The sequence below is a fragment of the Pseudovirgaria hyperparasitica genome (assembly GCF_010093815.1).
Source record: "Pseudovirgaria hyperparasitica strain CBS 121739 unplaced genomic scaffold EJ05scaffold_49, whole genome shotgun sequence".
NCBI lineage: Eukaryota > Fungi > Ascomycota > Dothideomycetes > Acrospermales > Acrospermaceae > Pseudovirgaria > Pseudovirgaria hyperparasitica.
In genome coordinates this window covers 11,877-25,706 of record NW_022985597.1, presented here as the reverse complement: position 1 = coordinate 25,706, position 13,830 = coordinate 11,877, and the positions used below count along the sequence as shown (strand labels likewise).

The 13,830-nt window shown below is 46.8% G+C and overlaps 5 protein-coding genes across 5 annotated transcripts; 3 read left to right on the top strand and 2 right to left on the bottom strand.

The window, feature by feature from the left end:
* Window positions 1-20: 20 nt before the first annotated feature.
* On the bottom strand, window positions 21-699 carry EJ05DRAFT_505978 (uncharacterized protein; the record flags this gene model as incomplete). The annotated part of the gene is made up of 2 exons (XM_033747762.1): window positions 21-513; window positions 565-699. Coding segments are annotated over 2 exons (628 nt in total), but the record flags the coding sequence as incomplete, so codon positions are not given.
* A 635-nt stretch (window positions 700-1,334) lies between these two features.
* Window positions 1,335-3,798, top strand: EJ05DRAFT_471316 (uncharacterized protein; the record flags this gene model as incomplete). The annotated part of the gene is made up of 2 exons (XM_033742964.1): window positions 1,335-2,120; window positions 2,165-3,798. The coding sequence occupies 2 exons, from the start codon at window positions 1,335-1,337 to the stop codon at window positions 3,734-3,736; spliced, it is 2,358 nt and encodes a 785-aa protein (XP_033594971.1). The 3' UTR covers window positions 3,737-3,798.
* Window positions 3,799-7,831: 4,033 nt separating this feature from the next.
* On the top strand, window positions 7,832-8,666 carry EJ05DRAFT_505976 (uncharacterized protein; the record flags this gene model as incomplete). The annotated part of the gene is made up of 2 exons (XM_033747761.1): window positions 7,832-8,290; window positions 8,343-8,666. The coding sequence occupies 2 exons, from the start codon at window positions 7,832-7,834 to the stop codon at window positions 8,664-8,666; spliced, it is 783 nt and encodes a 260-aa protein (XP_033594970.1).
* Window positions 8,667-10,878: 2,212 nt separating this feature from the next.
* EJ05DRAFT_297831 (uncharacterized protein) lies at window positions 10,879-12,121 on the bottom strand. The gene is made up of 2 exons (XM_033740578.1): window positions 11,932-12,121; window positions 10,879-11,882 (listed from the first exon to the last, which is right to left on the bottom strand). The coding sequence occupies exons 1-2, from the start codon at window positions 11,996-11,998 to the stop codon at window positions 11,053-11,055; spliced, it is 897 nt and encodes a 298-aa protein (XP_033594969.1). The 5' UTR covers window positions 11,999-12,121; the 3' UTR covers window positions 10,879-11,052.
* A 680-nt stretch (window positions 12,122-12,801) lies between these two features.
* On the top strand, window positions 12,802-13,164 carry EJ05DRAFT_424285 (uncharacterized protein; the record flags this gene model as incomplete). Its single annotated transcript, XM_033741488.1, has 1 exon — window positions 12,802-13,164. A coding segment is annotated over one exon (363 nt), but the record flags the coding sequence as incomplete, so codon positions are not given.
* Between the last annotated feature and the right edge of the window lie 666 nt (window positions 13,165-13,830).

Sequence of the window (13,830 nt, the reverse complement as noted above, 5' to 3'; positions counted from 1 at the left end):
AATACAAGCCAGCCAGAGACTGAATGAGCACATGATCCCGGCAATGAGTATGTACAAGAAGATCGGGACTGTAAACCGATTTAGCTTCTCGGCTAATGATGAAAAGCCCGGCATAACGGACTCGAGGACATGGAGTGTGTCCGCGGGTAGTAGAGAGGACAAGTCCAGGGGAAGATCTCGACAAGTCGTATCATTGTCTAAGTTGACACAGTAGCTCTGAGTGCCAATGGTGATGTTCCGTGGTAGAGCGATGTTGGTCAGGTTTTTTGCTTTGTCAATGATATTACCGGCCGTGTTTTGAACCTCATCAATCATGTTGCTTGTGGCCGTTTGTGCGCTGTCAATGGCGCTAAGCACTTTGCTCTGGATCTCGTTGGAGTTGGGTACCACCGGTATGGGTATGTCGATGTCTTGGGGGTCGAGGCTAGGGAGGCCAGGGTGTGGGACATTTATATCGCGAAATGTGTTACTTCTTCGATGTTTTGGCACCAACGGAAGCTCTGGCTTATTGAACTGTGTTTTAGAGTCAGTGCTGGGCACCGCGTCAGCCAAAACATGTCTTACCTTGATGATTGCGATGCCCTCGCGAAGCACTCTCTTATTTGTAGCAGCGTATAGCGATACTAGAAGACAAGCCAAGGCGGCAGCACCCAGGCCAACAGGCATGAGGCGCTTCCAGGGATACACGCGGGTCTTCATGGCTAATGCGAGTTGAAAGCTGGGAACTTAAGTCCTGGGAACAGAGCAGGTGTGTCAAGATCAATACATGGCCCAGTATCGATTGGGCCGAGAGTTTGATTATATATTGAGGCCACAGCCCAAAATTGGGTTTGTATCTTAAACGCCCTGGAAAAGACATATATCGAGCATGGGGACCTAGAGCAGCATGCATCTTCGAATCGGGATGCGTACGTAAGTCCTTCCTGTGACTAAAGAGAGGGGGTCAGGATTCCGGCCTTTCACTACGAAAGCGAGGCTGCCAAGAACTTACTGAGCTTCCTGCGCGCCCTGTAGCTCTCATCACTGCAAGTGTTAAGCAACTCTATTCGACGGATCGAAGCAGCAGCCTTGTCCGTCCCAGTTCGACCTGTCTCCGGGACTCGCGCCACTCGCGCCTTCTAGGTCCGCTGGCCATGCCTGTATAGTGTATGTCTCCTGAGAGCGATCAGGCATGTCGTTCACGATCCGCTCTAGGCTGTTGCACCATCCTTGCAGGAGATACACCATAGATATATCGCTCAGTAAGATTATGACCTAACCACGGCTCACGGCGAAAGCGCTCATTGAGGAGGCTCATACTAGTCCTGTCATGTAGATCTTATCCCTCGACCAATATGGCCCAGAGCTCCCACCAAGATAGTATCGCTAGACACGAAGTCGATATACTTCAAGAGAGGACTGCAAAGTTCCTAGGAAAGGCAAGAGTCTTGCTTGATTCTCTACAGTTTCCGAAACAAGTGTTGGTCGATCTACAACGACACAATGTCGACCGGCTGAAGCGGGTGTTTGAGCTAGAAGGCTGCCGACGTCTAGAACCTGATCGTCATATTCCAGCACTTATCGACGCAAAGGACCTTCAAAGTGCACTTGAATACACCGCAACCGACCATGTCACATCAGAAACTCTGCTCGATAATCCAGACGCACTACCTCCCCTCTTGAAACTGCCATCGCATCTCTCCATAGAATGCTTGCGAGGAAAGCATCGTGTTACCGCAGCCAAAGAGACGTCAGTGCTAGAAGCGACTGATAGGTGGTGGATCGTTGACCTGTACTCTGCTGGTAGGTTCATGTCGCTGCCAGCCGTAAGAGGACTCACTTGTATAGATCTAGGCGCGGAAGGCCAACGTGAGTTGGTCGAACAGTATTGCAACTCGCATAACTTCACAGACGGCTCGGTTTACATCAGGATTCTACGCTACCGAGCTAGTCGACAGGAGCTCGCCGAGAAGCAGTGGTGGGCACGATTGACGAAGAGCAAAAGAAACATACTGAAACGCTTCCTCCGACACCCGAAACTGGCGAGTGGCTTTGCAAAGTTATGCAAATTCGAAGCTCTACTAGTCCACGGATTCAGGATAGGAACCCTTTTAGAGATCATGAGCAGTAGGCTAGATGAGGTGAGCACTCGGCTATGATCCATGGAATAAACTCACACCAGTAGGAAATATTGTGCTATCTGAACCACATATCCGCTATATGGTCGGCTATCATAGGTGGAGATTCAGAGCATAGGCACGCATTGGACAGTCAAACTGTGGCAAGCCTCCAGTCAAAAGCACCTGGCGTTTATTCTAGCGAATACTCAGCTTTGAGGCAGGATATCGAGCAAGGCACGATATTCTCCCTATTGAAGCGGAGTAAAAATCAAGCCAAGATCTTGCAGAACCTTATCACGATAATGTACCCAATCCCCACGCTCGTTACGCTTCGAAAAGATCTCAGGTACCTTGATGCCTGTGCTCGTGCGGTCAGACAAGCAGTCCTAGGACCAAAGACTCAGCTACAATCGAGTTTCTCAGAAGCAGTTCGGAAGTGCTTTACCAATGTCAATCAAAAAGACGGCTACTTCTGTCTTCAACTGAGAGATTCGAGTCTGATATACTGTAAATCTTCAGAGAGCTATGGCCCGTTCGAGACCGGCTACCGCCAGCTTCATCTATACGCGATGCGTAATATTCTGCACCTGAACTCGGGCCTTCCTAGACAGCACAGGAGGTGTGCTAAACAAAGACGCGAGCAAGACCCATTTGCGTGGGTAGCGTTTGGCGAGCTAGCTTTCCAGCTCGGATTCGACTCCGAGGAGATCCAGAGGCTGCGAGCGCGGAACTTCCAGCGCGAACTGGTCGCTGCTATGCTTCCCAGTAGTCAATACGAAAATCTGGAGTCCGTCATTGATGACATCTTGCAGCGACTGAGGTCAGCGAAACGGAAAGCACCCTCTCCTGTTGAAGAGATATCAACTAATGCACATGACTCGGTCGAAGATCCAACTTTTCGCTGTGGCTGGATCACAGAGACCGATTATGAAGCCACTCGGCAACATCTTTACTTGAACATACTGGCTAGCGATGTTCCTGCACCCCAGGGTGCTATTTCCAGTCTCCAGGTTCGGAAACGAGTCTACGAGTTGTTTTTTGGTACGCTCGACGTAGCACCTTGCTTCAGCCACGAGGCACAGGACGATAGCGCAATTGGCGCAGTAAGCATAGCACAGTCAGTGTACGACCCGAATAAGCGACGTAAGCTGTCTTCGGGCCTTGCTCAATCTGCTTCGTTGCCAGATTCCCAAGTTCCCCCAGCCCCAGAGCTTGTCGGGGGACAACGAGATACCATTTCTCAATCCATAGACCTGGCGGTACGTAACGACCGAGAATCCACGCTAGATCCAAAAAGCCGGTCAATCGAGAATGGCGCCCAGCAAGGCAGATTCCTACCACAAAAGGCCCATGCGACCAGCCAGCGAACAGTAGAGGTGTGTGTGTTCAATGACTCAAAATGGAATCGAAAGCGGACAGAACTAGGCAGATCAGAATTAGAAGCTTTCGTGACGACTCTCCTTGACTCGGATGGAGATGTGCATCTCTACGATGCGGATGGCTATGGCCTGACTGTTGGAAACTGCTTTGACAGCGCGAGCCGCCATTCTGACAAGACTGTGTATGTAGCGTCCAGAAATCTGGACCGCCATCTCTTGCCCCGCTACCATGTGATTGACGAGAATGAGGAGCTGTGAGGGCCTGCGAGAATGCGATTTACAACCAAACGAAAAGAAGGAATACACGCGGTGTCAGGGCGTTTTAAAGTTTTTTTTATTTTCACCATAGTTCCTTTAAAAATCTAGCTTTTCATGCATGACGTAGAGCCCTCTACGTCCCTCCTGCACATCGCACTCAGCTTCGTATGGTGCATATAAGCAGACGTTGAATATATGTCTCTTCTCTTTGTCATCGAGATCTAGAAGCTCATTGAGATAGGTATCAACCAATTCTCTTTGACCTACGACGCGTTAACTTTCGTTTTCCTTTCCGAATTTGAGTTTACCTTTGTCTTCTAGAAACCATATAAGAGTGAGGCGTCTAATCCGAGCTGTCAATCGATTGTTGGCGTAGAGTAGACTTTTAATGGTTAGGAGATGTGCAGCAATCCCAATTCCTTGCGCAAAGAATATGGCTTTATCGTAATTCCCGAGGTCATAAGGACTGCCATATGGCCCATCAAAGTTACTTGCGTATTCGTTTCCGTTGGCCTACATAAGTCCGTCATGGGCATAATTTGCGTGTCGTCGTATTCTTAAAGATGACTTCGGAGGTATCCTTCTTTTATATTATTACTTTCGTTTATTTGCTTAAACAGCTTAAGATACAGGCGAGCAACCATATAAATGCAATCTTTGCGAGGGGGCCTTCTCGCGAAGTGATGTCCTTAAGCGTCATTTTCAGAAATGCTCGAAAAGGAACAGGCCGTCCGGGACGTCTGGTGTACGAGACCATCCGTTTCCAGGGTACGCTACTCCCCAATAGTCTTCCCAAGTACATCAATCTTATGGTATTTATAGTCTGAATAAGAAATCGGGCAGTCTCGAGCTTTACAACGTGGCAGTAAAGAGCGAGAGCTCCATGGCCGCTCCGTGCAACCGGAACCAACCGCCGCAATACAACACCCATGGATCCTCAAATTACAATTCTGCGCCGTCAGGCCTCAAGACGGAATCGAACCAATCGCATGGTTGAACTTTTTCCTGCTACCCTCTGCTCCATTTGCTGCCCATCAATTCACATGCTTAGCTGTGCTGTATAATTCGGACCAGAATAGCTTGCGAACTATCTGCAATTGTGACAGCAAGACGTCTTCCAAACCATAGTTGCGTGTGGTCGTACTGCGGGGAACGTTGCAGCTGGAAATCGTGGGAAGAATGTTCCTTGATTGATTGCTCCTCCTTTCATGGAGAAGTCGGCTTCTTTTATAAACATGATCTCAGGCATCAAGGCCTCAATCCAACTCTCAAGTCTTATCCGCCGATATGCAGTTATCAGCTTGCTTACATAATATAATGTGGTCGAAGATTGATCGGCCAACATCCTCATGCCTTATATTTGGGCTGATATTCTGACAGATCTTTATCATATCTGCTACCAATTCCTATGACCCGGGTCGGTGCTCCAGCCCAAGCTCCAAACATATTTCCGCCGCCCTTAATGAGTCGCGAGTCTCTAGACGCTAGGCACTAATGCATACGTTATCTTGTATCCTCAACTTGTAATGACATAGCTGGGATATAAAATTATCACGATATATAGTTCGTCCACAACAGTGGCATAATGTGAGACTTAATATAATACTCTGTTTGGGGAGATATCTTCTTAATACAGGCACGTGAATTCTAGACGCGCGTTCTTCCGCACCAAGCCCAGCCAACTCGGCATCTCCGCCTGCATCAGGTGGCCAATGGAATCTCATGGGATCAAAACTACGGCTGAGTTGCAGGCATTCGACCCCTTAGTCTCGCCCTAGATCCGTATATCCATAGTTACATGGAAAAGCTTGGCAGCCTGTGCACGCCCATGTCACCAACACGCGTTTTTATATGTAGATGACATTTTACGGCATTGTCGCCGAACACTTGCATGTCTATTAAAATACCTATTATATATTAGTATTATACGATATTAGCCATATGTTGGTGTTTTTTTCGACTGTTTTACGCCTCCTATCATGCCTCCTAAGTCGCGTAAAGGTGTCCGATTCGAGTAGGATGACTCGATAGAACCTCTACCACCACCTCCTGGGCCACGGCCACGTATATCTACGTCGAAGGCGCTCTAGAATAGTATAGAGAAGGCATTAAGGGCTACGAAGATAGCGACGAGGCGTAAAAAAGGACCGAATCTTGAAGCTACTGCTTCAAGGGTGGAGCACACTGCTTATATATGACTGCTGCACACATGTATAATCAACTGGCAGGCCACGTGCCTGACAGTAAGACACCTCCTTAGACACGAGTCGTGGAAACCTTTAGTAGTCTAGCATAACCAGGACGTCACTAGGTAGATATAGTACTATCCGCTCTAGAGTGCCTAAAACGGACATATATATAGAGTCCTTTATCTAATAGTAAATAAAACTATTAGCCGTAATAAGCTCCACAGGCGCTATACGTAGGTCCTCGATTAAGAGTACCAATCTTAGTTAGAGTCTGTCCTTTTGGTGCTCTAGCTCGACGCCTCCATCTAATTTTCTCATTAAATATACTCCTAAATACACTCTAAGAAACACCATACCATCCCTATCTAAATACTAGTTATGCTAGTTATAGTAAACGCCTAGAGCGAGGACGCTACCTCGCTTACCTTAAGTTACTCCTTATACTTACGAAGATATAGACGTGTATCTAGTCAGATACTAAGTAGAACACCTGCTGTCTTCGCGGCTTTATAATAAGCAGTTCCAGGCTGAGTCATCTCCTTAATATAGCGGTAAGTATAGTAGTTATTATCTACGTATAGTCTTAATTCGCGTATCCCAGCCCTCGTCTTATTATAAGTCTCTATCTCTTTACGCCATTCAAGAGCGGATAGTACTATATCTACCTAGTGACGTCCTGGTTATGCTAGACTACTAAAGGTTTCCACGACTCGTGTCTAAGGAGGTGTCTTACTGTCAGGCACGTGGCCTGCCAGTTGATTATACATGTGTGCAGCAGTCATATATAAGCAGTGTGCTCCACCCTTGAAGCAGTAGCTTCAAGATTCGGTCCTTTTTTACGCCTCGTCGCTATCTTCGTAGCCCTTAATGCCTTCTCTATACTATTCTAGAGCGCCTTCGACGTAGATATACGTGGCCGTGGCCCAGGAGGTGGTGGTAGAGGTTCTATCGAGTCATCCTACCCGAATCGGACACCTTTACGCGACTTTATTCGGCCTTTCATTCCTCGCACGATTCATGGTCAGAGCGGCAGACGTCCAGGTCCCTGCAAAGATTGTGGCTGCGGCGCAGTAACAGACCGACGGCTTATGATCATCCGTATGAAAGTCATGATAAGGAGGTTAGTCATAATAGTTCCCGTGCGAGTGATGACCATGTGAGCGATGGATCCATACGACCATCCGGATTCATGGATGGATCCGTCTGTAGCTTTTTCTCTGATTCTTAAAAACGTATATTTTCTTTAATCCCTACGCCCAGGGCTGCAAAAGTCGTGGATCGCATCTCGCCACGGTTCCGATTCCCGTTTGAAGGCTATCTATATATTTAGACTGCATCCTCTCATAAGTAAATCAGTTACAGAGATCTGCGACAATTATTGTTACATGCCTGAGAGAATGTTGCTAAATTTACCGTCAGAGCTCATCCTTGACTTGCTAAACCACGTAGGTTCTTTCTAGAGTCGCGGACGTAGTCTAATACTAGTAGCTCACAATCAATAACCTCTGCGAAGTAAGACTTGTCTGCAGGAGGATGGACGATGAAGTCAAAAGGATTGTACATTTCCGAGTACAGTTAGACTTGGCCACTCCTCTACACGCAATAGAGACTTTGTCACTATCCCGATTCGTTCGTCAAACACTCTGTATTCACCGGGACACAGATCTTATCTCTTGGGACCACGCTACATCTTACGTACAAAGATGTGTCCCGAACTCGATCGAAGCTGTCTACATTGATTCTTCGATTCCCACAGTCGACGAGGTATTTCTGCGGAATGTACTGAACAACCATCGGACTATTCAGCACATTGATGTCAGGAGACGACTACGTAGTTCGAGTGCTTGGTTACAAGCTATCTTGCCGCCAAGTGTCTCGCTCTTTTATGGTACTAGGCAAGACATCGATGCCCGACTTACAATGTTTTACTGAGTTGCATAGAGTTGTTAACCAGCTCAAATCCATCCAGATCATGCGCTGCACTGGCGTTGCGCGATTCCTGAGCCAGATACCACCTGCTACGCGCATGGACGAGTTCGAATGTTGTTTGCATTACAGTGATACTGCATCAACTATAAGTGCTATTGAAGGATTTCTTGAGAGAGTTCGTGGTCTTCATAAACTAGGGCTCAATTATCAGGAGTCTACTAATCGAGTGAGACCGAACTACATACGGCAACATTCGAAGAGTCTTAGACACTTCGAACTTACATCTAACCAGCACCTAAATTTTTTATGCAGCGAAGCATGGTCCGTGGTGTACGAGTGTCAGTCTCTGGAGTATTTAGATCTGAGTATTGCCAACCTTGGACCGGAGAGCGCGCAGTTTGGGATTGAGTGGGTACACTTGCTCTTTTGGGGGCTTGTAAGTCAAACTATGGTAGACATGTGTTGCAACGAAGTTAAAAATACATCAGTGGCTCCATCTCCTGCGATACCCAAAACACCCTACGCTTCGAAGCTTCCGTCTGACTGGCGCATGCGCGTTTTATGGCCACATATCCCACAAGGATATCGAAGAATCACTTGGAAAAGCTCGGCGTTTCTTACAAATGCGGCTTCCATTAAGGATGCTATGCATTAATCCAGCATATACAGATGCAGAGATTGAGAAATTGTATGGGTACGGCAGCCCTACACTTGTGCCGCGTGTAGTGTTGGAAGATGGCGAGGAGCCGGATGGGGAAAGGTTCACCTGGATACAAGAAGACCCGGAGATCCGTCGTTTTCCTAGAACCTGAGTCACTAGGATTCTTTCTCGTGCTATCATCAACGACATCATCCAGTCAATGTATGTTTCAGTTGGACTCATCACTCCGGGGATTTTCCTGCACGCCATGTTCATTCGGAGAACGGTCACTATCTTCAGTCGATCTGACAGCCTCAATCCTAAAACAGCAACCCCTAAGACAAGCACTCCATCTCTGCAACGCTATGTCCGTCACATCCGCTTTTGATATCACACTGTACTCTTTTAGCCTGTAGGGGCTGGCTGCACCATTGATACAAATATGCAAGGTGCTTCCACCTACCGTTCGCTAGCCAATCGGCTCTCATACACACCATGAGGAGGTTGAGAACATGCAGCCGCGACTTCCAGTCCCATAGTTGATGCCAGTGCCACGTTTTGTGGAGGTTAGCATGCGACAATTTTACGACCGCTTTTCAAGCCCCCAAACACTTAACATTCAAAGCGCACAACTATCAGAGTTCCAGGTCTCTGTTAGCTATATTGTGAATCAGACACTACTTCAGCTGTATTCCACTTCGTTGCTCCCTCAACTCTCAGGTACCGCTACTATAATCAGAATCCAGGCGCCCATATTGCTCTTGGACCAATCAGACAGACAGATCAAGCAGCCAAAACGATTGGGCTCAGCCACTCCACAACCGTCTTATCACTCACACTAGCCTTATAAACATAAAAGCATCCCAGCCTACATAGCAGACATCACTGATAACTCTGGCGCTCTATTTTTGCCTTATCAAGATCACATCAAGATCACATAACCTGCCATGCAAGAACTTTCCGCACAACGCGCAGGCTATCCTATTCACGCACCGGCTCGCAGACCCATATCTTACTAGGCAGGAGAGTCAAGAGCTTGCTGCGCTCACCGATCTAAGTGTCCGTCAAGCACAAGTATATTTCGCTAATGCTCGTGCGAGGAAGCTCTGTTGAGGACAAGCGAAAGCATCTGCAGGTTGAAGGTGGTATCTATACGTACGTGAGCAGTCAGTAGCATATCCAACCCGCTTCCACGCATTCGTCGATGAAACCGCTCTACCCCCCAAACCCACTGCTACCTCGATAGCATCACGTATTTGCTTCGTAGCCTAGCAATGCTGCTCATACATTTGTTTCCCAAATTCATGGCGATGCGGACCCCGAATGGCACGTCACGTACGTCACGTGGACTACTCGCGTACTGTTCGTGAAGTGATCTGTATTGTACATAGCCTATCATCCCTCTGTCACAATCACATCATCGGCTACCCTATCTCTTCTCTGAAATTTCAACTTCTTGGAACGGGGGCAAGTCTCGAATAGTTTTGGCGTTACGCGAATCGGAATGGGGTAGTTCTGGTCCTGTTGGCCTTGTTAGTACATTCTCCCAGATGATCAGCGCCTTCAATATCTAGTCTATCTTAAGGTATAATAGAGTATAATTATATATTTATACGATTATATATATTAGGTCGACACCTTTTAAGTAATAATACGTGGAATATATTATAGACTTTTATTTAACTCGGAAGGGACTAGCTATTTTATAATCTAGCTTTTTATTTACCCGTGACGTTTATATATTATAGATATTACTTATTCGCTTACTAGATTATTACGTGATAATTACGTGCGGTCTCGAAGATTTTAATCACTAGTTCCTAAGCGTGGATATTAATATCTATTATTTAATCGAATTAGACCGTATAAGGTTTAAAACCTATCCTTAGACTATTATATATAAATTCTACTATACTTAGTAGGGAGGCCTAGTTATTCTATTTAAAATTATAGAATGCACGAAGGTAGGCCTCGAGCGTCTAGTCTATTACTCTATCTAGCTATCTATTTATAAGTGGAATACTATAGATATATTTCTATTTATACTAGCTATTTGTAGAAAGACGTCTAGAATTTAGACGTAAACATACTTCCTTAATCTATAATAATCCTTTTTAGTATACTATAGACCTTAATAATCTCATTCTAGAATACTTATGCTAGTTCTTTTAATATAATCGTCTTCTACACCGGGATATACCTAGATATCTTTATAAGTCTATCCACGATAATAAGAATTGAATTATGACTTATTCTAAGTATCTCGCTTAGAGGTAAGTTAACTATAAAATCTATAGTAACGTCTTCCTATATAAAGAGGGGGACTAGTAGAGGCTATAATTCCTATATAGCTTATGTCTAGGTACCTTTATTCTTTAATAAATTAGATAAGTAGCCCTCATTATCCGCACATTCCTCACTCAACTCATTACACGTAATTTCACCCACGTAGCTTGATCGATGGGGTTAATTTCTTCTATGTGTTATGCGAATATATTGATATCTTCATACTGGCGATAGACCCAGCGGTGACTGAGGATGAATCGATTATAGTCTCCCTAGATGTCTTTTGTGACTCTGGTCACTTCTCGAATTTCTAAAGTGGCTGACTTTTGTCGACAGAATTCTTTGTCCTCCAGCGCCTGGTCCAAACGGCATTTGAGATCCTCTATGGTTGCCCGAGCAGCCTCTACTTCTTTGGAGGCAGCATCCAATTTTGATGCAAGTTCCTTCTCTCTCGCTTTCCGTCGTTGGCGAAAACGAGCCGAGGCGCCTGCGTTCCGTTTCCGTCTATCATCGGCCTGTTTCGAACCCGACTTAATCTCGACTGGGATTTGATATGCTCGACCATATTTATCTAATCTAGTATAGTGCTCATAGTCACCGCCAAAGGCAAGACCGCTATCAGTCCTATCTTGCAACTGGATGTTAGATGAAGTGCGACTTTTCGTGCGATGATTAGCATCTGGAAACGGAAGGAGGCCGACAGCAGCACCCGCCGATGCGATTGGTGCTTGAAGATGCCCTGGATTTGAGGTAACGACTGGATACGAGAGGTCGTCTTGAAAACTGTAGACTGAGTTGTCGTCAGTTTTTTGTGAAAATGACGATCCACTGGTCTGTGAGTCGAGCTCGGTGCGCCCTAGGCTTTCAGTTCTTTCATAATTTGCCTGGCCAGGAAGAGTTGCCGGTGGATTCGGAACCGGTCGATCTCTCTCGCATTGCGCGTTAGGAAGTTCACGATGTTTGAAACTCGCTAGGATCGTTGTTCGCTCAGATGAAATTGGATGATGGGCAGGTACCGGACTTGCTATGTCCACTTCGCGTCCGCTAGAAATAGTGGAGGATGGTTCGTGAACGAGAATGGCCTTTAAACTCATCAGGTCGCCTGCGAATTTGTTACTTGGTGATCTAACATCTCGCCTAGGCCTTCTTACTCCTTGAGCTTCCGCTATTCCGGATGCTCCTTTCTGCCATACTGATTTCAGAAAATTGCGAGAGCATGTTGGTACGATTAATGCTTGGAAAGTCCGGTATGATGTGCCGAGAGTCTGGAGGTAGGTGGCAGAGTCTTCGCCTCAGAAGACCAGTTACGAAAGACCGATAGCTCCTCTTATAGGCCGAGCCAGGAACCTGCACAACAACCTCAAGACATGGACGCTGGTCATCCCCACGGACACTTGTCCACCCTGGGTAATTATCAGCGGCTCCAGAGCGGATGGATCTAGGTTTTACAAAGCGCAAGGATCATTAAATGGCACACTTAGCCGTGTAGGTCACATTCGCCATTTTCTGAAGGCATGCTGACACGCTGAGATGCATTAATGCCATCTGCAACATTATTCTCATCTGTATTATTATGATATCCAACCCTTTCCAAAAATCATCGCCATAGGTACGGTCGAACATAATGAGGTAGGAAGAAAGTAATCAAATTGGTTTCATCGACAGGTTCTCGCCCAAGACTTCCTGGGACATGGGATCGCAGCGCATGCTTGTATTTATTCGGACCAATCGGATTACAGAGCTCGTCCTCCTTCAGCCGCTCTTGGCAACAATCTGTTGCCAAGAGCAGCTTTACCCTGGGCTAGCGTGTCTGTACTAGTGCAGGATCATATCGCACTACACCATCCATATAAAGGCGAGGCGATTGATCTCGCATGGGTCCCGTCGCACTCAGGCATACAGGGACACGACGAGGCAGACGCAGCAGCAAAGACAACGACGAAGGACTCGAAGGTCGTTTCCGCGCAATGGCAGTGTCATTACTCAAGAAATGTACCGCAGAGGAACTACCGCAACAGGAGTGGAAGTCGGGGAGACATCTAAAACAAATAGACACAGCACTACCCGGAGCACATGTCAAGCTACGATCGTTTCTGAAGAAGATTGCAATCGAAGAGAGTGATCAGTGCGAATGCAGTCAAGGGAGAGAAGACACACGTCACTTTCTATTGCATTGCCGCAGGCATGAACACCTGCGTGGAGACGTGATCAAGGAAGGTCAAGGTAGGTACGGCGACCTGTCATATATGCTTGGCGGGAGATCGCCATATCTGAATCCGGATGGGTCCAGTCCTGACGGACCATTAAAAGATTGGAGTCCCAATCTGGACATGGTTCGCACGGTAATCAAGTATATTTGCTCAGCTAGAAGTGGGGCTACATAGGGCTACCATATATAGCTTTGATAATCCTTTTCGACCCTCATGTTAGTCGGAGGGAGCATGACCGCGCCTCCGAAGCAGCACATGTATGAATACGCAGCGGCAAGACGATCGGTGCAAGAGAACTTTCGCATGGCTGACGGTCGGACAGGACTTCTACGTACTAACAAGCAATATGCGCACAGCAGCACCACTGCTCAGTACTGATTCGAATCGCACCGAAACTTTACACGTCTCGGACCTCGCTTAAATTCAAGCTCAAAGTGTGGTCACGGTGGCGCTGTGGATATGCCGGTCACAGCGCAAGCCATGTAGCTCAATGCATGAGCCGCACGAGAAACGTCGATGCAAGTCTGTACGAAGATCTCAAGATGTACACCCCGTGCCAACTCAACCCACACCAAGGCTGTATGAAGCTGGCAATCGGTCCACCAAGTAGAAAACCAACACACGGGTCGTGCGCATTACATATATGACATACCACCCAATCTCAGCATTGTCTTGTATCTGGGAGGCAAAGCTATGACCAACGAGGTCGCGGAGAGATGCAGCTTTTCTCGCTTGTTCATAATACTTGATCGAGCTGTCAGGGTGTTGTGGATCCGCGGTCTATTGATCGACTGGCGTTCATATTCGGGTGGAAGTGAGACATTGTCGGCATCCCGTCTT

Excerpts from the sequence above, each read along its gene's own strand:
- EJ05DRAFT_297831 (XM_033740578.1), bottom strand. The coding sequence starts at position 11,998 with ATGCTCTCGCAATTTTCTGAAATCAGTATGGCAGAAAGGAGCATCCGG. Across the intron at positions 11,883-11,931 it reads GAATAGCGGAAGCTCAAGGA|GCGACCTGATGAGTTTAAAG; the intron begins GTAAGAAGGCCT and ends ACAAATTCGCAG.